Consider the following 24,980-nt stretch of genomic DNA (forward strand, 5'->3'; position numbering starts at 1 on the left):
ATAGTGTAAATGTCATGGTCCCGAGTCCGGTCACCGGCGAGCGGGCACGGGAGCCAGGAGGACGGGTCTGGGGGTCCCGCTACGGGTAAGCAAAGAGCTACCCATCAGCGCAGAGATCCCCAGAGGAAGATACTTACCTGTTCTCTTGTAGCTGGAGGCTCCGCTGGAGCCCCGGCTTTGATGAACGGCTGGAGGTGCGGCCATGACGTAGAAGGCGGGGTCCAGAACAGGCGCCAGATTTAAAAATCCAGAAATGCTTCTCTCTGGCACCCTGTTGTGGTCCATTACTGCGTATCGTTGCCTGTGTTGCAGATTTCAGATATTTTGACCCTTGGCCTGCCTGACTACTCTCTCCTTAGCGAATCTGCACCTCTACCTGGATTTCTTGTGTACCAGTTCTGACTTCCCGCTTTGTGGTTTTGACCTCTGGCTTGTACTGACCCAGGTATCCTTACCATAATGCTCGAGTTAACTCCTACAGTGCTTTACTGCCTGTGTGTATCCTGCCTGAAGCAGACCCTATACCTTGCTACATAGACTCAGTAACTATATTACCTGTCTGCACTAAGGCCTGCTTGCTGTTGGGATCATCTAAATCCTGGATTATTGCTACTAAGAGCTTCTCTCTTGGTAATGGTATTCTGGGCAGAAGAACTTCCGTGGTGAGTGCCACTAGTGTGGGCAGACGTGACAGTAGCATAACAACTATCACTATATATTAAGCCAAGCATTGCTCTGGTAGGCCTCTACCCCTGAAATAGCCTGCCTTTGCCACCTCTGCTCCTGAAACTGCCTGCCTGTGCCACTTCTGCCCCTAAAACAGCCTGCCCGTGCCCCCTCTGCCCCTTAAGCAGCCTGCCTGTGCTGCCTCTGCCCCTGAAACAGGCAGCCTGATGAGTGGCACCTGTGGCGGAGCCCCCCCCCCCGAAGGTATGCTACTGCCTGTCCTTCTGCAGTCATTACCCTGAATGTAAAACCTTTCAGAGCCATAAATTCCTTTCTTTATTTCATGTTCTTGTAGGACTTGTCTGCATTTTATTATAAATTGCTATGGTATGGTGTTGTCTTTGATACAAATACTAAAGCAGAGGTATCATGAGCAGGGAAGGGGAAGGCTGTGCAAATTACATGAGTAAATTATTAACTGAAAAGATCACAAATTTGTGTACAAGCTATACATTTATAATATTGTCAGAATTTGTCTAAATTATATGTAGATTGTTATCCATGTAAATTATAAAATAGTGTATATGTTCGTTGCTTTACAGCTACAGTAGACATGGAAATGAAGATTAAGAAAAATAAAGATGGGGTTATGAATGGAGCATTTTCAACAACGGTAAGATCATAAATGTTGAAGAACAAATTGCCAGTGCTCAGATCCAAACCTGTACATTGCCCAAATCATATAATCTAACCTGCTAAATTGAATCACACCAAGGATCAAAGATATCCATAGTATTTTTTCTGTTTATGTTTCTGAATTAAGTATAAATTGTATTCTTTCAATGTGGAACAACTCATAAGTATTGAAAGGTAGGTTAATTTATTTTTATTTTGAATATATCAGTTCACAGACATCCAGTGATATTCCTTGGCACGTTCATTGCCATTAACTTGGCATTGATCCTACACAGCAAAACTTTTTTTGGGATTTATTAAAATTAAATAAATGAATATATCGTGTGAAAGTACACCATCTTTGAATTCAATGGTTTTACATATCACAACATAATAATGATCATCTGTTGCTTAGCAGGTTGTATTTATCTAAAAACTAGGTTAATACAACCTCAGATGAACAACAGCACATGACTTATTACTCAGTGTCATGATTTTTCAATAAAAATAAGCCAAAATGGAGAAGCCACGTGTGAAAAACTAAGTGTAACAGGTTCACCAAGAGAGCTGTAATAACTCCCAAAGATCACCCAGATGTATCCTCCTGTTGTCCCCAAAATCACTTCCAGCACCAGAAAGCATGCACACCTTGGAACCCTGCTATGTGTACCCAATAAGTAGACACAACTACCTTGAATTGAGTGCAGCAGGAATGAACAGTTTATTGTTGTAAAACATACTCATATATCCACAGCATTAACATAAATTAACAGATGTATACAACCCAACCTTTAATCCCCAGGCAGCAATCCTATTGATGTGATTAGTTACACGATGGAGTTCCTACCTGTGCTATCTTTTTTTCACAGCCAGGCTGGAGCCATCTCTGAGTACCTTGGGGCCCTGTATGACAGGTCATTCTGTCACACTAAGTACACCCTTCCATAGAAATTAAGTTGCTAAGTCAACTGATTAACTGATCATCAGCAAGTGTGACCACCTCTATAAAACAGTGCAAAGTCCATCATTCTACAGTGAAAAAGATTATTCAAAAGTAGAACTCATTCAAGACAGTTGACAATCTTCCCAGGATTGGACGTCCCAGCAAGGTCAGACCCTGCAATTCTCAGAGAGATTGCAAAAAAACCCAAGAGTTACATCTCAGACTTTACAGGCCTCAGCATTTTAAATGTTAAAGTTCCTGATAGTACAATTAGAAAAAGACTGAACAAGTATGATTTGTTTGGAATGGTTGCCAGGGAAAAGCCTCTTTTCTCAAAAAAAGAACATGGCAGGATGTCTAAGGTTTGAAAAGTTGCAACAAACCACAAGGCTTCTGGAACAATGTCCTTTGGAGAGATGAGACAAATGTAGAAATGTTTGGCCATAATGCAAAGCACCACATTGGCAAAAACCAAACACCTCTTACTGTCAAGCTGGGTGGGTGAGGGGTGATGATGTGGGATCACTTCGCAGCCACAGGACCTGGAAACCTTTTAGTCATGAGGGGAGTACAAACTGTATACCAAAGTATTCTAGAGTCAAATGTGAGGCCATCTGTTCGACAGCTAAAACTTGAATGAAATAGGATCATGCAACAGGACAATAATCCCAAGCACACCAGCACATCTACAACAGAATGTCTGAAAAATAAAAGAATCAAGGTGTTACAATGGCCGCAAACCTCAATGAACAAATTACACAACATTGTAAGTGACGCAACATTGTAAAGAAGAGTGGGCCAAAATTCCTCCATATGTCCTAATGAAAGTCAGCAATGACTGAAACATCGACTTGACTTTGTTTGAATAAAGAAAAGTTGTTAACTTGAATACCTAGAGTGCTGACCATCCTTTGAGAGTGCTTTATATATATATATATATATATATATATATATATATATATTATAACTAAATAAAAATTAAAGAAATCATTAAATTTAACTTAATTTATTATTATTAAATTATTAAAATTATTACATAATAAATAATAATTTCAAGTGCACTTTTCAGTTTTTTCAGCTTGGAAATTTGACATCTTGTCATCATGTGCCCATGTACTATTTGGGACATCTTTGAAACCGACCAATTCAGTTTACCACCATATTTATGAAAGCTAAACACCCCAGGGTATTTGAAATGGTGGTACTTTTAATGCTCTAATTTTATGACCAGCCTTTGTCAAAATTTGTGGTAGTACATTTTTTTGTTTAAATTACAATCATAAACCTTGTTTCCTTCACAAGCCTAGTATCACAGCCATTAAATTCAGCCAAGCCGATATTTGCTAAATAACCACTATGATTAGCTTACATAAAATTCAGTGGGAAAGCGACAGAGCATGTGTAGGAAGTCTACGTTGGAAGTCTATTTAAGTATGCATCCTGACTTTAGTAGATAAAAGCATGTGGGACAACTACAATGACTACCATGTGACTGTGGATTTTTTGTATTTTGTTAATAGTTTGTATGATTTTTCAAAAAATACAATATTAATGACACAAAAGTTAACACGGTTTTTATAGCACTAAAAAATGTCAGACAGGGCTGAAGATTCTGCTTTTAGTGGAGAGCATTTTGACTCCTTTATCTCCTTGGTAGGGAGAAAGAAAGTAAGGGAAGAAATATCCTATCAGGGAGCTTGCCTCAGAAGATTTGAGGTTCCAGTTTCCTTTGATGCCTTTTAGACTTGTAAACAAGGCCGCTTTATTCAGCGGGCAAAGTGGACATTTGCCCAGGGCCCACTAACCTTCGGGGTGCCCACTCGCAGTCATACTGCGGGTTCGGGGCTAGGGTGACCACATGTCCCGGATTGCCCGGGACAGTCCCGCAATGGGACTTTAAGTGAGGGAGGTCTGAGTGAAGGAGGTCTCAGCCAATCAGGAAAAACTTTTCAACTCACCTGATTGCCTGAGAGTTCAGAAGCCTCTCCTGATAGGTTGAGTTCCTCCTTCACACCAACTCAGAGTAAGCTGCAGCCAGCCCCAGGTATGTTTGACTATGTGTGTGACTGTTTGTCACAGTGTTTGTTTGTGTGACTGTGTTTGTCTGTTTGTGTGACTGTGTTTGTCACTGTGTTTGTTTGCCACTGTGTTTGTCTGTGTGACTGTGTGTGCAATGTCTGGTAATAGAGGAGTTAATTCTCTGAATCTACTCGTGCCTGGTATTAGAGGGGTTAACATATCTACTCATGTCTGTATGTATATTATTAAATCTGAAATAAACATGGTTTCCAATGCTTCTTAATAATTAATATATAATATATCTATAATAATGAATATATGTGAATCAGGGTGTATGTGAGATATATATATATATATATATATTTATATATATATATATATATATATATATATATATAATATATTTTATGTGTATGTATTTTATATGTATATATATATATATATACACACCTGTTTGTGTAATCTCATCCGCTTCATAGTGTGTCCCTGAATGGCAGAAAAATAATGTGGTCACCCTATTTGGGGCCCCCTCTGCGCTTTTAATCACACGCGGTGGTGGACCGCGAACCGTGGTAGTGGAATTCAAAGATGGCCGCACGTGCCCTCTGTTATATTGTTTGCCCAGGGCCCACCAGAGCCTTGAATCAGCCCTGCTTGTACATTTGAATTAGTATGAATTGGTACACTACGGTTTTTACAGTTAATTGAAATTTAATACACTATATGGACTGTTTAGCAAAATAGTGATTATAAACAAACAACTTGCATAGTTGGCATCTTATTAAGGCTGTGTGTACTTTTAGGAAGAAGGTGAGAATGTGGAGCGCAACTACGAAGTAATAGTCGACGAACCACAAAGTAAAAGTAAATTGAGCTTCCAAAGGTGAGTAATCATGGCAGAATTTACCTGTAGTTGTTTCATATGTATTCTACATTAAATTGGTCTTGTCGTATGTAACATCTTATATTCAGGATAGCTTAATGCCTATCCCATGCATGTTTAAATTATCTAATTATTGTAAAAGGAGTAAATATGTTGTGTTATTGTTTTTGTCCATTTGCTTTTTAGCAAAATGTCAAATCAATATGACGAGGTTGCAAGTTTTTGCAAACAACAATCACCGCTTCTGAAGCTCATTGCTATTGGAATCCTCTGTGTAGGTAATATAACTAAATATTCTGCACTGAAATCCACAAGTAGGGTATTAGCGTTACTTGTTTGTGATAAATAAAATGAATCCTGGTTATACATGTACAGTGTACATATAGAAGTCTTTTATTTATAACACTACTGGTACCTTGGCATACTTGGATGTGAGATTGTCTTCAGCCTCAAACTTTTCCTGTTCTTTAAGTCTGTTTAACTTGCCCCTTCAGTGTTAACTTATGGTAAGCAAGCCTTCCATGGTGACACTTGCAAAGCTAACCTTTGTGCTTTTTGACACTTGAGGTCATGCTTGGCTGTGTCCACCATATGCCCTGAGTTTAGCAAATGTCCAATATTGACATTTATTTCCTCCTGAAACATGTCTTGGATAGTAGTCATCGTTATTAAGCCCACAGTTCTTTTCCATCTATTAAACTCTTACTACGTTAGTCCATCTATTTCTCTTCTAACGAGATTGATCAATGACCTTTTAGTAAACCCTCATTTTCATACAAAGAACACACAGGGTGTTCTTGGTATGGTATAAATAATCTGCAGCTTTGTTGGGCTATATTCCTTGAAATCCTCCTATAAAACAGATAAACTAATGCAGTTTTAGAGTTCAAACACATCAGGTTTTTTTTTTTACCATTATCAATATAGTATCTCAGCAAATTATGAATTGTCATCCATCACTTTTGTCTGTAATTAATTGTTCTGCATTCTCCAGGCTATGCTGCCTACTTCATTGCAGCCTGTGTACTGAACTTTCAACGTGCCCTGGCACTGGTGGTTATCACATGTGTGGTGCTTTTCTTCATTGTCTATGACCTGATCATGAAACTCTTTGGGAAGAAAATTAAAAAAATGCTAAGCCCTGTTGGAATGTTCTTGAAGAGGAATAAAAAATGGATAACCTGGTGAGTAATACTACCAAGACTTTGTTAAAGGCTATTTTGTTTGCTGTAAGCGGCCCTGTAAATGTATTGTTATGTTTGTAGGAATAATCTTTCACCTATTTTTTTTAATTAACTTTGGAGTAAATGTGTATGAAAATCAAAAATAATTTTTTTACAATAACTGTAGAACACTTTTAGAATTATCTTATGTATTATAGCATTACTGTCCAGGAATGGCTGCAAATTTACATGATTTAATATTATGGTTGAATGTTAGGACTTTTTTGTTATCTCAGGACCCTTCATGTTATAATGCAGGACATATTGTTTTTAACATCTGTTCGAGATGAATAATATATCCACCAGTGAGAAGGCATTCTGTGGTGTAATACGGAGCTTGACTTAATCACATGTCTTAACCTTAATTGTTTGTTTAGTTGATGGTTATAGTTGGATGGTTTGCAATTAAAATTCTGAACTGCGTCTTCAAAAAATTCTACTAAGTGATTCAATTGGATGTCCAAGTTTTAGCACTATTTAAATTAATGTATTTTTACATGCACATTTCATACCATGAAAAAAAAACTTATAAAAACTTAATATGAAAAAGAATAACATAGGGCACACTGTACAAATCTGAAGTTAAGAACTTAAGAAACAATAGTATGCCATCGACAACATCGCACAACAATCTCTTCCTTAGATAAATCATAACTTTTATTTTTTTCCCCAGTTATGTAAATGTAACTAAAGATTCAATAGTGTTGCGCAAAAATATTTATGCCAGTTTAAAAGGCAAAATGTAAAATGATTATATATAATATAATGTGATACAAATAATATGTATAAAAAATATATATTAAAGAAAACAATACTTATATTTTTCGTTTCTGTGTTCTGTCTTTTTTTTCAGTTTCTCAGTTGTGATTTTTTTCCCAGTGTTTCAATGTATATAAGAAAAAAAGAATAACATAGTGTTTTCCGTAAAGGCAATACATTTGTATCAGATATTTCGAATGCGGTATCCCACTCACATTGATGAGAGCATTATAGTTTGCTCTGACTTTCTGGGCGTAAATCGAACGGTTCCACCCACCAAAGGAATTATATACTCCTTCCGGTAGAAAACAATCGGTCCACACGATAACGCCACAAGGCGAAAACCAATTATCGGTCCACACGATATCACCACGGAACGAGGCAAAGAGGCAGAAGATAAGGTATACAGATATTTAATTTGTTCACAAAAAAAAGTGCGGTATGCTCACATTTAAGATCTCTTTCTCGGGTCTCTCTCTCCAAGCGGACAACTTCCGGGTGTAACAAAATAATAATGAAAACGGCACGCAGACTCGTTTCGCCTTAATCAGGCTTTCTCAATGGTGTCACCGTGGTGATATCGTGTGGACCGATAATTGGTTTTCGCCTTGTGGCGTTATCGTGTGGACCGATTGTTTTTTACGGGAAGGAGTTTCGGAAGCCTATATAATTCCTTTGGCGGGTGGAACCGTTCGATTTACGCCCAGAAAGTCAGAGCAAACTATAATGCTCTCATCAATGTGAGTGGGATACCGCATTCGAAATATCTGATACAAATTTATTGCCTTTACGAAAAACACTATGTTATTCTTTTTTTCTTATATACATTGAAACACTGGGAGAAAAACCACAACTGAGAAACTGAAAGAAAGACAGAACACAGAAACGAAAAATATAAGTATTGTTTTCTTTAATATATATTTTTTATACATATTATTTGTATCACATTATATTATATATAATCACTTTACATTTTGCCTCTTAAACTGGCATAAATATTTTTGCCACCTATGTGCCCAAGATACGCTCCTCGAGCGGTCTCCTTCACTCGCACCCCTCTGATATCTCTCGCTGTTTCCAGAGCTATTACGAGGGACTCTACAACCTCCGCACGGCCCCCCCCCGGCCCCGCACTTCCCAGTCAGTCCCTAGAAATCAGGTCGTATCTTCATAGGACCGTTAGACGGAAGATCACGTCGGATGAGGCGGCCACTCTAGACTCCCCAATCACACTGCCAGAGTTTCTCCTTGCCCTTAAGTCCTCACCGGCTGGGAAATGCCCGGGCCCTGATGGGCTTCCCTTACGCTACTACTCGGAATTTAAAGATATTTTGGGCCCTTACCTTGTGAGTGCTTTCAACTCTATTCTGTCGGGCGGTCGTATTCCGGATCATACTTTGTCAGCCGTGATTACTCTCATTCCAAAGGAGGGCAAGGACCCGGAGCAAATGCAGCAGCTACCGCCCAATTTCATTGCTGAACGCGGATCTGAAACTACTGGCCAAGATCCTGGCCTACCGAATCAAGCCTTTCATGCACTCGCTGGTTCATCCGGATCAGACGGGCTTCATCCCCGGGCGTGAAGCCAGGGACAGCACTATCAGAGCCCTTTCACTTATGCACTACGCCAAACACACCTCCACTCCGACCATGCTGCTCTCCACGGACGCTGAGAAGGCCTTTGACAGGGTGGACTGGCTTTTCATGCTGTCCACCCTGTCGCATATGGGTTTCGGTCCTGGATTACTAACCTGGATTCGGTCTTTGTATTCTACTCCCTCAGCTCGCGTCCGGGTTAATGGCTCCCTCTCGGGTTCCTTTGCTATCCAAAACGGGACGAGGCAGGGCTGCCCACTTTCCCCCCTGCTGTTCGTGCTCTCTGTTGAGCCCTTACTCCAAGCCGTGCGGATGAACCCTGATATATGTGGGTTGCGAGCTGGGGGTACCCATCATAAAATTTTAGGTTACGCGGACGACCTTCTGTTCGTTGTGTCCCGCCCCCAGATCTCTCTCCCCAATATCCTCCGTGAGTTCTCTCTATATGGTGCTCTTACAAACTTCAAAATCAATGCCTCCAAGTCCGAAATATTGAACATAAACCTTCCTCATGCGGTGGTCTGTCCCCTGAGGACCTCCTTCCCTTTTACCTGGTGTAGCTCTAAGCTCAAATATCTCGGGACCTGGTTATCGCCTGACTTCTCTCAACTATTCCACTATAACTTCTCACCCTTACTGACTACCCTCCGGTCTGATCTGAGGTCCTGGAAGTCGTTGACGATCTCTTGGTTGGGTCATATCAATGTGCTCAAAATGAACGCCATGCCTCGTTTTCTATATCTGTTTCAGACCCTACCTATCGCTGTCCCCCCCTCTTTCTTCGCTTCTCTGCGCACAACATTTCTTCGTTTTGTCTGGGGTTCTCGGGGCCCTAGGGTACGCCTTGCCACGCTAATTCTCCCCAAATTTAAGGGCGGTCTGGTCCTGCCCTGCCCTCGCACTTATTACAGGGCGTGCCATCTGCTACGTGTGCTGGAATGGTCCCACGGCCCGGCACACAAACAATGGGTGGCTGTTGAAACCGCCTTACTGGGCCTTCCTATGTGCTCTTTGCCATGGCTTCTGCCCCCTACTGCTCGGGGAGCGGCCTTTCCTCACCCCTTCATACGGGCCACTCTTGATGCCTGGTTTCAGGTTCTTAGGAAGACGCGCCTATCCTCGGTACCCTCGCCGCTGACCCCTGTTCAGAATAACCCTGACTTCCCCCCTGGGATGGGCGGGGCCCTCTTCTCGGCCTCGTCTGGGGGCGGGAGGTCGGAGATCCGCACTTTCCTCTCCAGCGAGGGTCTTAAGCCTCTGGATCAGCTTTCCCTTCGCACGCCTCCCTCTTTTTTAGACGCGTTCCACTATGCTCAACTACGCAACTTTGTGCGGTCACTCCCCCGGAGACATGACATGTCGCGAGCACTCACAGTGTTTGAGGACCTATGTGTTGCTGCTGAGCTCCCACCGCATGGCATCTCACGCTATATGGTTTGCTCCTTGAGGCACTTAATCTGGTGCCCCCTGTGTTTATGGGACGGTGGGAATCCGAGCTGCAGGTCGCTTTTACGACGGAACAATGGGAAAAGATATGCGTCTTCACTTATTGCTGCTCCAGGAGTACCAGCGACCAGGTACTCTCGCAGAGGAGAGGTGCAGAGGAGAGATACCAGAAGACTTGGTTTCACTGGCTGGAGTTTGTCGCAGGCCCCCTTATTCGCCCTCTATTGGATTAGTTCCAAAGAGATGTGTTCTCTTTGCGTTCGGTTGTGGTGGCCCGGTGGGGTAGTTTTTGTTGTGGTGTTTGTGGGTTGTTTTTTTTTGTTTTTTTTTCCCCTCTCTCTTTCCTTCTTTGTGTTTCTTTTTTCTCTCTCTCACTCTCCTTATTTTCCTCTCCCTTCCCTCCTCCCTGTGTTTCCCCCTCCCTCTCCCGCCTCAGTGATTCCCCTTCAGTTTTGGGGATGCTGAAAGGAGAGCTCCTCTAGCTACCACGTATGCAACAACACAGTGCCCTTTGTACTAACTTGCAAACCCTTATAATAGGGGTTATCGTATGTACCTCTTTGCCTCTTGTCATATGGCTCTCTCGCGCACAATGTACTGTCAACTATGTCTCAATGCCTCTTGATGTGTGGCTCTCTCTACGCACAGTATGAGCTATCATACTGCATCCTGCCTCTTGTATTGAGATATGTTACTGTAGGTCTCTTGTTGCAACCATTGTTTTCTGTTTTACCCCGCATTCCCCTTTTTTCCTTCTGTATCCCCCCTTTTTACTGCAAAAATTACAAAATAAAGAAATTTTGATTTACCCTAAATATTTTTGCGCAACACTATTGAATCTTTATTTTGTATTTTGGTAGAAAGGGGTTATACTTAAGTGTTTGCAGCACCTGTTAAAATATATTTTACTTTATACACATATATATTTTTTGTTTGTGTAGCGCCTGAACTTTTACTAAACTTTATTAATGTAAATGTAACTGTCAATTTGTAGTACTTAACTAAAGTTGGTTAATATTTATTAGCTGCAAAAATAACAAACGGAGTTGGCATACACTGGGATGTGATTGTGAAGTATGTTTGCTAGATTTGTATGCACGTTCGAGTGGTAAGTGAACATTTTGGATTTGTCCCCTTGGGGTTTAATTGCTTACTTACGAGCAGTAGCGTACCTAAGGGGGGAGGGCAACAGTGTGGTCCGAGCAGCACTGGGGCCGCACAGATGTCTATGCAGCCCACCATCAATGTCTGGCCCAGTATATAGTGATAGAGTTATGCTGTGCCATATCTATTCAGCAAATGTTATTTATTTAAACTTAATTAATGTATAAGTTAAAACTCTAGTTTGTTCCCGCTGACATACAGTTTAAAAATTTGTCAAATTAACAGTATTGCTAACATTATTTTTTGCGGGTGTCTTTACATTTTAAATTGTCTGTGAGTGTGTGTGTGGGGGGTGTCAAACACTCTACGTACGCCTCTGCTTGTGAGTAGGATTTTTATGTAAGATATTCATTTTGAGCAGAAGCCTGAATCTTAGGCCAGCCTATGATCCCCAAGACCTGTTTACCATTTACCATTATTTGCCTGTTAAAGGATTCTTGGTGATCTGGACAAAATCAGGTGTCACAATATATTTTAACTTGCATCAGTGACAGTGGATAATTAGCTCATTGCTCTTTAACAAGCAGTGCCCTGTGCCACTGAACACAGCTGTGATTTAAAGTCTTAAAGGTATCGTTTTATTTGGTTATTTATTGTGACCATGTTTTACTCTTTTAGGGTGTTATCTGCATTGGTTCTAATTGGACTTATCATTTGGTTAGTCTTGGATACATCCAAAAGGCCGGAACAACTTATATCATTTGGAGGTGTCTGCATGTTTGTCATTTTCCTATTTCTCATTTCCAAACATCACCGTGCAGTAAGTTATTATTTGTACTATATCAGCATTGTTAATAGGCTGTGAATTGTCAGGCTATGTGCATGAAAAAGCCTTCTACCACATTGATGAATATTTGCATTATCTCCTTCCCACATTCAAAAACACTTTAGAGCATCAACTTAAAAGACACCATTGTATGGTATTAACCTTTTTGTTCTTCACTTTGTATTTTCATTTACAAATGACGTACAATAGTGCTAAGCTGGAGCTATCTTTGCATTATTGTACTGTAAATGCATCACATAGTGTAATAATCAAGTTAACTAATTAAAGTGCAGCATTGTGGTTAGTTCTATTCTGGTGTGTGTTTTCTTAGTTTTGAAATCAAGGTTATCTGTCAGTCTACTATTTTTGCCAATTTAAATGTTTGGAGGTTTATTGTTTCGTTTAAGATTAGCCTTATCTACGATTTTCTCACTGTGTATTTGAAAAACCATGCAAGAATTAGACTACTCAGTAATTTAGAGTTTACCTATATAGAGTTGGTTCGTTGTACTACTAATACTACGTTGTACATTCCTGCAGGAAAAAAGGAGAATTTTGTACTAACCCATGATCATTAGATGAATCTTATTAAGGCCTTTTGTTTGTATTATGCAACAGGGCATCACTTTCTATACTCAGGATAATGTATCGCTGCATCTTTTTTTTAGCTGTGGTATATAAGTATTTTAGTGCACTTAATGAGTGGAAGTAACTGCTTCTTCAGTGTGAGCGTTAGTACGTAAATGTCTTCTCATTGTGGACAGCCAGTAGCTTTTTGGATATACAGTTGTGTAAAAAATAATAATATACAGTTGTGTAAAAAATTATTTCTATGGTTTTACATATCAGGACATAATAACAATCATTTGTTCCTTGGCAGGTCTAAAACTCAGGTAAATACAGGGCTGGACTGGCCTACCAGGAAACTGGGAGATTTCCAGGTGGGCTAGGCCAAGCAGCACTGGGGCCGCACAGGTGTCTACGCCACCGCCTAACACGGGCCCACTGCTTACCGCTGTGGAGCCTACACATTGTGAGAGGAAACACTTTTCCCCCCACAGGTCCCTGCTTCCCTTGGGTGGAAAAGAGAGTTTCTTCACACAGTGCGTGGACACCAAAGTGCCAAGCTGCGTTCCCACATTAGGCTGATCGCCGGCGTTAGGCTGCATTGACATCAACGAGACCCCAGTATTGCTCGTCCGGCCCCCCGGAACAGTAAAATCTACAGATGAGGTAGGGGGTGCGGGAGAGAAGGAGTGAATGAATGAATAAGTGAGTGAGTTTTAGGGGCAGAGGTGGCCCAGGCAGGCTGTTTCAGGGTCAAGCGTGGTACAGGCAGGCTGTTAAGGGGTAGAGGTGGCACAGGCATGCAGCTTAAGGGGCAAAGATTGCACTGGCGGTCTGCTTTAGGGGCAGTGGTGGCACAAGTATGCAGTTTAAGGGCCAGATATGGCACAAGCTGGCTGTTTCTGGGGCAAAGATGGCACAGACATGTTTGGGGAACAGATGGCACAGACATGTTTGGGGAACAGATGGCACAGACAAACTGGGTGCAAAGGTGGCACAGACAAGCTGTTTGAGGACAAAAGTGGCATTGTGGGACATGTTGCTTGTGAAGTCAGTGTGCCCCAGGGCCCTGTGGTTTCTAGTTATACTCATTGGTGTGGCATAAGGGCACATGAGCGCAACCACACAAAAAAAATGTGGGGCTGGTGTCCAGATAATTCCAGGGCTGCTTTTTATTCCCAGTCCGGCTCGGGGTAAATACCACCTCAGAAGAACAACAGCACATGCCATATAATACCATGTCATGATTTATTTAACAAAAATAAAGCTAAAATGGAGAGGCAATATGTGAAAAGTACACCTGATATGTAAAACCATAGAATTCAAAGAGGGTGTACTTTCTTTTTCACACATACACACACACATATATATATATATATATATATATGCTAAATGATCTATCCATATGAACTTAAATGATAAGGCACTGTATCAGTTATTATTTATTGATTTATATAATGCCAATTATATAATTTAATAATATTGTTATAGTGTATCCAGAAAAGCCTGCATTATTTTCTTCTAGGTGTCTTGGCGTGCAGTATTTTGGGGCCTTGGACTTGAGTTTGTTTTGGGTCTCTTCATTATCCGTACTGAACCAGGTTATCAAGCCTTCAATTTCCTTGGTGAACAAATTCAGGTAGTAATTTGCGTGGGGGAGCATTGGCATGATTTAAGGCATTATCCATTGAACCTGCACTCTCAAATTATCACAGACATTTTACACCTATATCCGCTAAGGTGCAATGTAGCTGCAGTTTACCTGGACTCAGAATAGTCTAAATATTGCAGAAGAGATCAGTGCGGGAAGTATGCTGATCTCAGTAATGTATAGCGATTGTGGGATAAAAACACAACATATGGGGTGAGATTTTTATATATTGTGTGTGTTTTATGGGACACCAGTTGTGATCACATTATTGAAAGGCAGTCACTGCTCTAGGAATCTGTCTGTGTGTGTTGAAAAATGCGTTAGACTTTATGTAATGCTTTGATACATACCCTCACAAGAGATGAATAATTCCTTCAAAATATATGAATAACTTTACAACTAATCAAAAGTCTTGTCTTATCTTCAGATCTTCCTGAACTACACCATCGCTGGTTCAAAGTTTGTATTTGGAGAAACCCTTATTAAGGACGTGTTTGCCTTTCAGGTATGTAACAACACCAGGCTAGGATGTACTAAGAGCACATTGTGAGGATTTACTGTGTGTAACAAAGAAGTTATATTTTATTTCTCTCTGTTATACAGGATTATTTATCAAAGCAATATATTTTGGTTTTAACTGTCTTATTTTTAAATTAGGTTTCACACAGATAGTTTCCTATCTCCTTTAACATATTATGTACTTGACATCAACTTTACAACTAGCAGCACCCCATTGCATAGGTGTAGTGTATACAGAATGGCTTTGCAGTTAGAGCGGATAATTATCAAATATTTTATAATGCAGGGTGTGAAATGCACATTGAACCAATAATCTTCAGCTAACACTTGACTGGAGGAGGGCCCAAATGACAGCCCTTTTATCCCCTCACCCCAAGACCCCAATAAACAGGCATACACCGAATATATTTAACAAATTAATTTATTACTTCCTTTATTAACAGCTATGGAAATATTTTGTCCATGGTGCCATCCAACTTGAATCTCTGCCCCATGACACTTACCACGATTTAACTACCAATGGTCAATACCATTAACCCTTTGTAAACTTTACCCACATGTGCTGGGCGCTTAGTCGAACACCCTTTAACAATTAACCAACCAACCAACACCAAACTGAAACAGTAACATAGCTGTAAACGTTAATGCATAACACCAGCTGGCATAGTCGTGTAAAGCATATCCCCGCTGTGACTGCGGGCGTCCCTGCCTGTCAGTTCATGGCACCAATAGGAATCTCAAGGACCACCAGCCCAAGGAGTGTCTTGCACTTAAACACGAAGGCTTGTGCGACTAGGCCCCCACAGTCAGGGGCCCCTACGTCCATTGCTCTCCTTCCAGGGCTATGCTAATTCTTCTGAATGTCATATATTAATTCTCTACTTTGCCAAGCCCAGATGATTTAGGAGCTGTTGATGTTTTAGTAGACAATGTTTGACAAGTATTGTCTCAGTGCACTGATATTGATGAATTTACCAGTTTCCAAACGTGTGGGCAAATTAAGTGGTCTCTAAGGGACAAGCAGTGAACCTATGATTGGAAATGTGATTGTTTTTTCACACATACTTTGCTGAAGAAAGAAATGTCAAGATTGCTGTAAATTAACTTGCATTTTCTATTTTACAGGCTCTTCCTATTGTGGTGTTTTTCAGTTGTGTGATGTCTGTACTCTACTACATAGGCATCATGCAATATGTCATCCTTAAGGTATGCTATTGCTTCTGAAAGCAGGAAATCAGAAAACAACTGTGACAACCGTCTGTTCCTTACGCTCATTCTGGATGACATGTAGTGTGCACGTCAACAATCTTCAGTATTTTTACCCCATCTTATATGCTTGACTTCATATAAAGCAAATATGAAATATACATCCACCTAGATTTAGCAGCACTTAAATTCAGTGATTTCTTCAGGTAATTTTACAAACCTTGCTTTACTTTAGTTTTTTAAAATGCCAATGAACAAAAAAAATTAGCATAATACATAATAATAAAAGTCATCTCATAGGAAACAGGGCCCGTCTGCTGCATCCCTTGAGATTACCATTCTGCCAGCATACAAAAAAACTTAATATGTAGAGTTTTCTTTATTAAACATGTGTTGGTTATGTTGCCTTTTTGAGTATTACTAGCATGTCTACTTGTCTAAATGTTGTGAGGTAATAGCTTTGCAGATGATTTACAATTACATGTCTTTGTGTTTTTCCATCATTATTTGAGTGTTAAAGCATCTGAATTCTCTTTTCTACACATAGATTTCCTGGCTCATGCAGGTTACAATGGGTACCACTGCTACGGAAACACTGAGTGTGGCTGGGAACATTTTTGTTGGGCAGGTAATTAATTCTAGGACCACACTAGAGGAAAAGGCAGTATCTGTAATGCTTTCTTACAGACAATTGCTGCTGTTACTATATGATAATTGTTTATTTGTCATTTGGTTTGCAATTCATGTTTTCCTTTAAATACTTAGTTTAACACTGCCTGATAAATGCTGCGGTAGTTGCAAAATTATTAAACCAAAAAATATGTTTTTATACGTTTGCATAAAAAATATTATTGCTAACCTGTTGAGGAGACTGTCAAACAGCTTAGAATTCTCCAAATCTTTGAGAACACGCTTTCTGAACTAATGTGGTTGTGTGTGTGCATTGATATTATCTTTAATACAAATGCTTTCTTCCAGACAGAAGCTCCTCTCTTAATCCGTCCCTATCTGCCAGACATGACTAAATCAGAAATTCATGCCGTAATGACTGGTGGCTTTGCAACCATTGCTGGAAGTGTTATGGGTGCTTATATTTCCTTTGGGGTAAGGTCCTTTCTTATTGCTGATCTGGAACAATTGAGTTAGTAGTTTTAGTACACATAAATATTATTAAATGTTTGGGCTGATAGACATCTGCCACAATTGAAAATTTTGTGGACTTCTGGGTTTATGAGATAAAAAGTTCTTGGACACCTAGGATTTTTTATGACACCAAAACCGTGCAAAAAAAACAAGCTTAATTTAATTTTAGATATTCTAATTGTGTAAAACAAATGTCAGTTTCTATTTGTTTTCAAATTACCATGTCTTTGTTGACATACCAATTTCGTATTGAAGATATAGTAAAGCAACAGGCATGCTACCAAAAAATTTATCATTTTAGATTGATCCAGCCTCGCTGATTGCTGCGTCTGTCATGGCGGCACCCTGTGCCCTTGCCCTGTCCAAGTTGGTCTATCCTGAGACTGAGGAATCAAAGTTCAAGAGTCAAGAAGGTGTCAAAATAGAAAAGGGGTAATATTAAGTATTTTGAATGTTCTAATGAAAATACAGTTATATAAAAATATATGAATATTGGAATTTTAAAGAGCAGCTAAAGTGAAAAAGAGAAAAGTAAACTAGCTTAAAGACAAAGGGGTTAATGTAGTTAGGGATTTTAAGACATACAATTATTCAGATCATAAGACAAGAGCAATGACTAAGTAATGTTTGCAGTCTTAAAGCAGATAGAAAAATGGGCAGACTAAACGTGACAAATGTTACTAAAGGATTGCCTGTGTAAAATGATTGAAATGGGGCCTCCAAACCAGGCCTTGTATACAATATGTAAAAACAAGCAGGCTTCCCAATCTACAATACTAAATGCTGAAAGATATCTAGACAAAGCAAGTCAATAAAACAAAGGAATAAATACATTTCAGTAGATCATGATCCCATTTTTTTTAAATAAAAACTTCTCCCAACCTAACTTTGGCATTGATAGATGGAGAGAAACTTGAGCAAAGACTGTTGCTCTGGCTGATCTTTTCATTTGCCACTGACTAGATACAGCTTCTCAGACATCTTGAACAGCTGAAATGTTACTATTTATAATACTAACAGTAATCTTAATTAGAAATACATTATGGGCAGAAGAACTGAATGGTAACATTACTTCAAGGGAATACTGTGTAGCACTTTTCATTGTTTATAAAACATTTTATTGTTTTATTTCCTTATTTTGTTTGTCTGTATGCTCATATATTGTTGCTCATTTAGATTGTTCACCTTGCTGACAAATATATCACTATAACAACAAGCTACTAGCATGCTCACCCTTAGTGTTTTCTTATGATTTTAGAGAAGAGAGGAACGTGCTGGAGGCTGCCAGTAATGGGGCCTCAGCATCGGTGGGACTTGTTGCCAACATTGCAGCCAATCTTATTGCCTTCATAGCTCTGCTTGAATTTATCAATGCTGCCTTCTCCTGGTTAGGAGGCATGGTGAACTACCCCAAGCTCACTCTTCAGGTGAGTGTTGGACATACATTGCCAATGTATATATTAGGGGCATGCTGTTTCATTAGGGATGATATCATTGGGCATGATAATTTTTACAGACTTTAATTTTTGCTTAAGCAATGTCTACATTATCACAGTTAACTTTTTTACTTATTAAAATAGTTCTGTCACCTAAAGCAACTTTACACATTTGCAGTCATATCGAAAATGTGTCTATATGTTATGTGAAAGAGTTAGACTTTTAGGATATGTCAACCTAAATCCCAATGCTAGAACCAAAAACAAACCCTGCAGCCCTACATTAGTTATGTAAAAATTGAATTGGATAGATTACTAAATTTAGTAACAATACATGGAATTATGTTTCAAGGAAGGTCAATACCAGGTCAATGCTATCCTGGGATCAGTTATCAATTGCACTCACTTTCTCCACACATGCCAAATTTCTGATTTTCACTACCAAACAAAAAGCTTTATAAAATGAGATATGTATTAGCCAAGTAGTGTTAGATGAGTTTGCTTTAATAAATGGATTAAGTATGGTAATAACCATTCTTTTGTGTTTGTCTTCATGTCCTATTTTTAGTTAATTCTCTCTTACATATTCATGCCGGTGGCTTTCATGATGGGTGTCAATTGGAGTGAAGCTGGAATGGTTGGCGAGCTGCTGGGGACCAAAATAATTCTGAATGAGTTTGTGGCATACCAAAAGCTGGCTGAATACAAGAATATTCGCATATCAGGTGCTGAGGAGTACATTGGTAATGAAAAGCAGTGGTTATCGGCAAGTATCGACTACATCTATTTTTTTTACTATTTTTTACTATTCTATATTAGCACCACAACTTTTAAACAGTCTGCATTTAATCACTTTCTGTAGGCCAGTTATTTGTAGCATAAAATACAAAAGTCCCCGGGAACCGCGGTTCTTGCTCCCCTGCGTCGGAACTTCCTTTATGAATGAACGCCCCAATCATCCGCTGCGAGAGAGCGATCAGGAGCAACAGGAAAAAAAAGTTTTCTGCATTTAAGTTAGCTGCAGACGCTATGTGATTGGCCAATTGCAGTGATTGGCTAATCACAAAAACACATAGAACATTAGGTGTCTCTCTGCAAAAACATTTTGGACGAAATTTCTTTTAGTTTTTGCCATGTTGGTTTTCGATTAACTAATTCTGTTTCCCATCTGATTCAGAGGGCTTTTTTGATTTGGAAAGATGAGGTCCCTGACAGAGGTCAGAGGTCCCTGAGACCTTCTGGATTCACCTTTCATTATAAAATGTTTAAAAAAGACTGTTCCCCCCCAGGCTAAGGACTGTCAAAGAGGTGTAGTAGCAGCAGCAGTAGTAGACCTCTATTTGAGGTCTGATTATAAGATGACCTCGGATAGAAGACGAGGGATATTTTTCAGAGGATTTGCTCTGAAAAAACCTTGTGTTATAATCGAGCAAATACCGTATTTATTACTGCATATTGTACCTTGTTTTTAGTCAACTTTACAAACTTTTAAAGGTATCATAAACACAGGTTTGCCCCAGAGACCTCGACAAAATACTGGAGGTGACTAGTTACTGTGGTGGATTTTATACATCTGGTAGAGTTGCCCAAGGTTGGCAGCATTCTGGGTAGAGGTAATAAAATCAATTACACAAGACAGTGACCCAGACTTCACCTCCTCACCCGCTGCAGTGCTGCTCCATCACACACTGAATGCAGCCAAGGCATTGATACCCATGCATTGGAAAAAAAAAGGTGGATGGAAGATCTAGTGTTCACTGCTCAGGGTCAGGCTTACAACATGACTGCAGATGGTTCTACTGAGCAGAATTTGTGCTGAACTTACCTAGGGGCACGTGGACATGGTAGCTTGGAAGCTACGGTTCTTTGAGTAACTTTGAGGGGCTTTTAGACTAAAATGTAAGCTCTTATCCCCTTTATGTCCTTATTTCCCATTTATAGTTTGAGGGCACAGTGGTTGGGCATGCCATGGTGATCACAGGGTATATTGTAATAATCCTAGGTATCAGATCTTATGCAACAACACCAACATGGCACATATCCTATTTTCACATAATCTTGAAATTTCTGGGGGGGTTTGTGCAGCGATAAGCCTTGCCTTGTAAAACATTGTTTTGATTATCCATGTCACTGGTGCCTGTAACTGCTATATGCCACAATGTTGTATGAAAATAGTAAACTCAGAATGTATTTAAAAAAAATAAAAGCATCATAAACTGTTATAGGAAACAGTATATAATAAAAAACAGAATGTGGATAGGGACAGTCAAACCCCAAAAATAAATGTTACTGCTAGTTTTTTACAATATTTTATATTGGTTTCTAGTCTGACTTTGAAGCCATTCTGCTTTTGTAGGAACGTGCTGAAGTCATTACCACATATGCCCTTTGTGGATTTGCCAATGTCAGCTCCATTGGAATCATGTTGGGAGGATTGTGTAAGTACTCTTGTAAAAAATACATTTAGAGCTATGTATTAAAATTAGTCAGCTGTAAAGTTTTAAAAGGGTACAAATCACCGTAGTAACAAATGGAATGGTCCAATCAGCAAGAACAATTTATAATAATGGAGATAAGATGTTTTAACTGATCATTTTGTATACGCAACCCCCGTTTTGTTATGCATGTATAATTTTGTTGTGTTCTCCTTGTGCCCTGAGCAGCCTGGGTCCAGAGTTCCAAAAGACACAAGCAATGAGATATTTTTTGGAAATGCTTGTTTAATTTGCATGTTTTCAAAAGGCTTCTCTTATCAATGTTTTATTAAACATTTTTAAATCTGCCAGCTCTATTTATATGTGCATTTTACTTGAGCAAGTCATGTTCAGTATTCATGCTGTGCTGCATGGGCCGTTTAAATGCCTTTTTTGTGGTATTATATCAGTGTTTTGTACCATGCTTGAGGTGCTGTGTTGTAAGGCACGTACCGTACGCCGGACGGTACGTGCCGTTCGAGGTCCGGGACTTACCTCCCGTGGCAGACCGAGTCTGCTCGCGGCAGGTTCCCGGTCCCTGCCGCCGTCTCGGGCGATGTGTTCTTCACTCCCTGCGTCCACGCGGGGAGCCGGGGAACACGCCGGCGACGCCGTTCGGGTCCCCACGGAGGGGGCGGTGCTCCAGCACGCCGCCCCTAGTTTCTCTCCTCCTGCTAACGGTGTACAGGAGGGAGTGGGAGGAGTGGGGGTAGGGGCTTCCCCTGGGGGGGCGGCACCTCTTGTGCCGTCTCACAGGGAAGAGGTGGTTGGGGGCGGAACAGTGGGTGGAGATCCAGACGTGACGTCAGACGCCACGTCTGGGATCTCTATAAAACCCTCAAGCTCCCTTATGTCGGCGCTCAGATATTCTGAGACGCTCTGTGCCCTACACAGCGTCCCCAGTACTGTGCTCCTCTACCTCTTTGTATCCTGATTTGCTGCCTGGACCTGACCCTTGCCTGTGACCTGATTACGCTATTTGATTGCTGCCTGGACCTGACCCTTGCCTGTGACCTGATTACGCTATTTGATTGCTGCCTGGACCTGACCCTTGCCTGTGACCTGACTATGCTATTTGATTGCTGCCTGGACCTGACCCTTGCCTGTGACCTGATTACGCTATTTGGCGTCCTGCCTTTACCTGATTTAGTTATCGTGCCCTATCTCTACTATTCTGGACTGTTCCTGTTACCTCCAGTAGTCCTGCATTCTGGGCTCCTTCTACCCTGCTAATACAGACACCAGCAAGTGTCTGACATGTGTAAATATAAAAATATTCAACTAACAAACACTGCTTCGCAAATATAAAATTGACTTAAGCTTTTATAATACCTTATTTGCTTGATTATAAGATGACCCCCCAATATCTGAATATTAATTTAGGAAAAAAAAGAAAAAGCCTGAATATATAGAAAAAACCCTATAGAAAAAAACGTTTTACTAATAAATGTTAATTCATGTAAACTATTTTTTTAAATAAAAGCTATGATTGAGAAAAATATTTTGTTTTTATTTCCTTTTATTTTCCAACCTGCCCCTCCCCCAGTTATGCACATCTGCCCCAAGGCTGGCCACTCTCCCCCAGAAGTGCCTTATACCCCCTATATGCCACTGTGCCCCATGATATGCTGTTTAACCCTCTAAATGCCACTCTGCCCCATGATATGCCTTTTAACCCTCTATGTGCCACTGTGCCCCATGATATGCATTTTGACCCCCTATGTGCCACCCTGCCTCAAGAAATGCCTTATACCCCTATATGCCACTCTGGTATTTAGGGGGTTAAAAGGCATATTATGGGGCAGAGTGGCATATAGGGAGGCATAAGGCATTTCACCAGGCAGAGTGGCGTATAGAGGGTTAAAAGGCATTTCTGGAGGCCGAGTGGCATAAAGGGGGTTAAAACGCATATCTGTAGGCAGAGTGGCATAAAGGGGGTTAAAACGCATATCTGTAGGCAGAGTGGCATTAAGGGGGTTAAAAGGCATATCATAGAGCACTCTGTCTACAGAAATGCCTTATGCCCCCCACTTAACACCCCCCACCAAACTTACTGGTGGATCTGACTCCCCGGGGTGTGTTGTTCGGGCAGCGGGTAGACGTCTACGCGATTTGCGTAGGCAACTGCCGCTGCAGGCGGAAGGAGGTTTGGTTAGTAGCGAGGGTTGTCAGCGTCCATCGCACATACACCCTCCAACTGTCAGAGAGAATTTCCCGCAGCGGTGCAGGGAACTCTCCTCTCTGACAGTCTGCGCGATGGACACAGACAACCCACGCTGCTAACCACACCTTCTTCCGGCTGCAGCGGAAGTTGCCTACACGAATCGCGTAGACGTCAACCCGCTGCCCGTACAACACACCGGGGAGTCAGAAGCACCAGTAATATTGATGGTATACTATCCTGTGCACCAGTCCTGATAAGTTATTTTTGTTACAGCCACCATGGCCATGGAACGAAAGGGTGACCTTGCAAACGTGGTGCTACGAGCTCTCTTGACTGGTGCCTGTGTCTCATTTGTCAATGCTGCTATAGCCGGTAAGTATGATACACACACAAGCTAAAGTGGAAAACATTATTGAACACAAAACATATAAGATATATGCCACCTGAAAAACTGAAACAACGCTAACTTTTCCTATAGGAATATTATATAGCCCTCGTCAACTGGATTGCTTCGGTTTCATGGTCACACCAGAAGCTTTTAATGCCACAAGTTATAATCTCTATTCCTGCTGCAAGAACCTGTATACCAAGTAAGTGGTAACTGCTGTAACCATTGTGTTTATCAATTACACCAGATATAATATGACCTATTGTAGTTTCTGCATCATGGTTTATACTCATTAACTGAAAATGTCCTGCTAGTGTTTACTTTTTTGTATACTGGCCCATATGTGTCTCTACACGTGGAATGAGGTAGTAGTTTTAAATAGGACTTCTATTTCATAACTAGGAAGTGTGATTGGATCTGTAATATTACTATTAATACCCTGCTTATTATTATAGTAGAACATTAAGCTGTAATGTTTTGCACTGCTATTTTATTAAAAGTATTCACATTTATGTCTTCTCTAACACAGCACTGAAATGGTCAATGGGTCACTTTCATTTGGAAACGGATGGGAATATGATTCTTCCTCTACCCTATATGTACAGAACTGTTGCATGTACTATAACAACACAATATGTCTTGGTTTGTAACCACAGCTGCCATGTCTTTAAAAAATAAACAATGGACTTTGTTTTGGTTAACTGGACACACCTCACAAAATACATCTCCAGGAATTAATTAGGACTGCTCATTCCTCTCATTACTCTCTGGCCTTCATTACTTACAGACAACCAACAAAATCAAGGGAAATGTACAGTTAGACATTGTAAAATAAATGACTGATAAAATATTTTACAACCTGTATAATTGAAGAGATACTTTAATTTTTTTTGTTCATAAACTACCTGTAAAATTGTCTTTGCAAATATAAATTAAAACATAATTTATTATTTTAAATGTGTTTTGTACTCCTGAAAGCTTAACCTGTTACAACTTGTAATTGTATCTACCAGAGCCATCTATAATGCGAGGCAAAAGCTCGCAGCAACCGCAATCGTAGGGGTCTGCCACTCTAGGGGGCATGCGATCACTTCTGCAGGGGTCCTGCTTCCAAGGGGAAGCAGTAACCCCGCAGAGTCACGTTTATATCACATGACCATGCTCTGTTTCTGCTTCCCCTGGCTAATACAAGAGACGTTGTTTGCATAGAGTGTGAGCAACACAGAGGGAAGCAGCGGCCCCTGCGGAAGTCTGGGAGCATCACCGAGAGCTCTGCAGTTTAGGTAAGGGGA

At 40.5% G+C, this 24,980-nt stretch overlaps 1 protein-coding gene across 1 annotated transcript; it reads left to right on the forward strand.

Moving 5' to 3' along the window:
- Positions 1 to 9: 9 nt before the first annotated feature.
- On the forward strand, positions 10 to 24,338 carry LOC149298656 (sodium/nucleoside cotransporter 1-like). Its single transcript, XM_089487023.1, has 18 exons — positions 10 to 85; positions 1,269 to 1,339; positions 5,107 to 5,186; positions 5,373 to 5,464; positions 6,181 to 6,370; positions 11,993 to 12,134; positions 14,233 to 14,346; positions 14,786 to 14,863; positions 16,003 to 16,083; positions 16,631 to 16,711; positions 17,062 to 17,187; positions 17,528 to 17,658; positions 18,485 to 18,653; positions 19,231 to 19,428; positions 21,019 to 21,100; positions 23,574 to 23,672; positions 23,779 to 23,890; positions 24,218 to 24,338. Exons 1-18 carry the CDS (start codon positions 10 to 12, stop codon positions 24,336 to 24,338), a joined length of 2,043 nt encoding a protein of 680 aa, XP_089343149.1.
- Positions 24,339 to 24,980: the final 642 nt, after the last annotated feature.

Source organism: Sceloporus occidentalis, unplaced genomic scaffold (genome assembly GCF_023333645.1).
Source record: "Sceloporus occidentalis isolate IW3139 unplaced genomic scaffold, rSceOcc1.0.p SCAF_31, whole genome shotgun sequence".
In the NCBI taxonomy this organism is placed as follows: domain Eukaryota; kingdom Metazoa; phylum Chordata; class Lepidosauria; order Squamata; family Phrynosomatidae; genus Sceloporus; species Sceloporus occidentalis.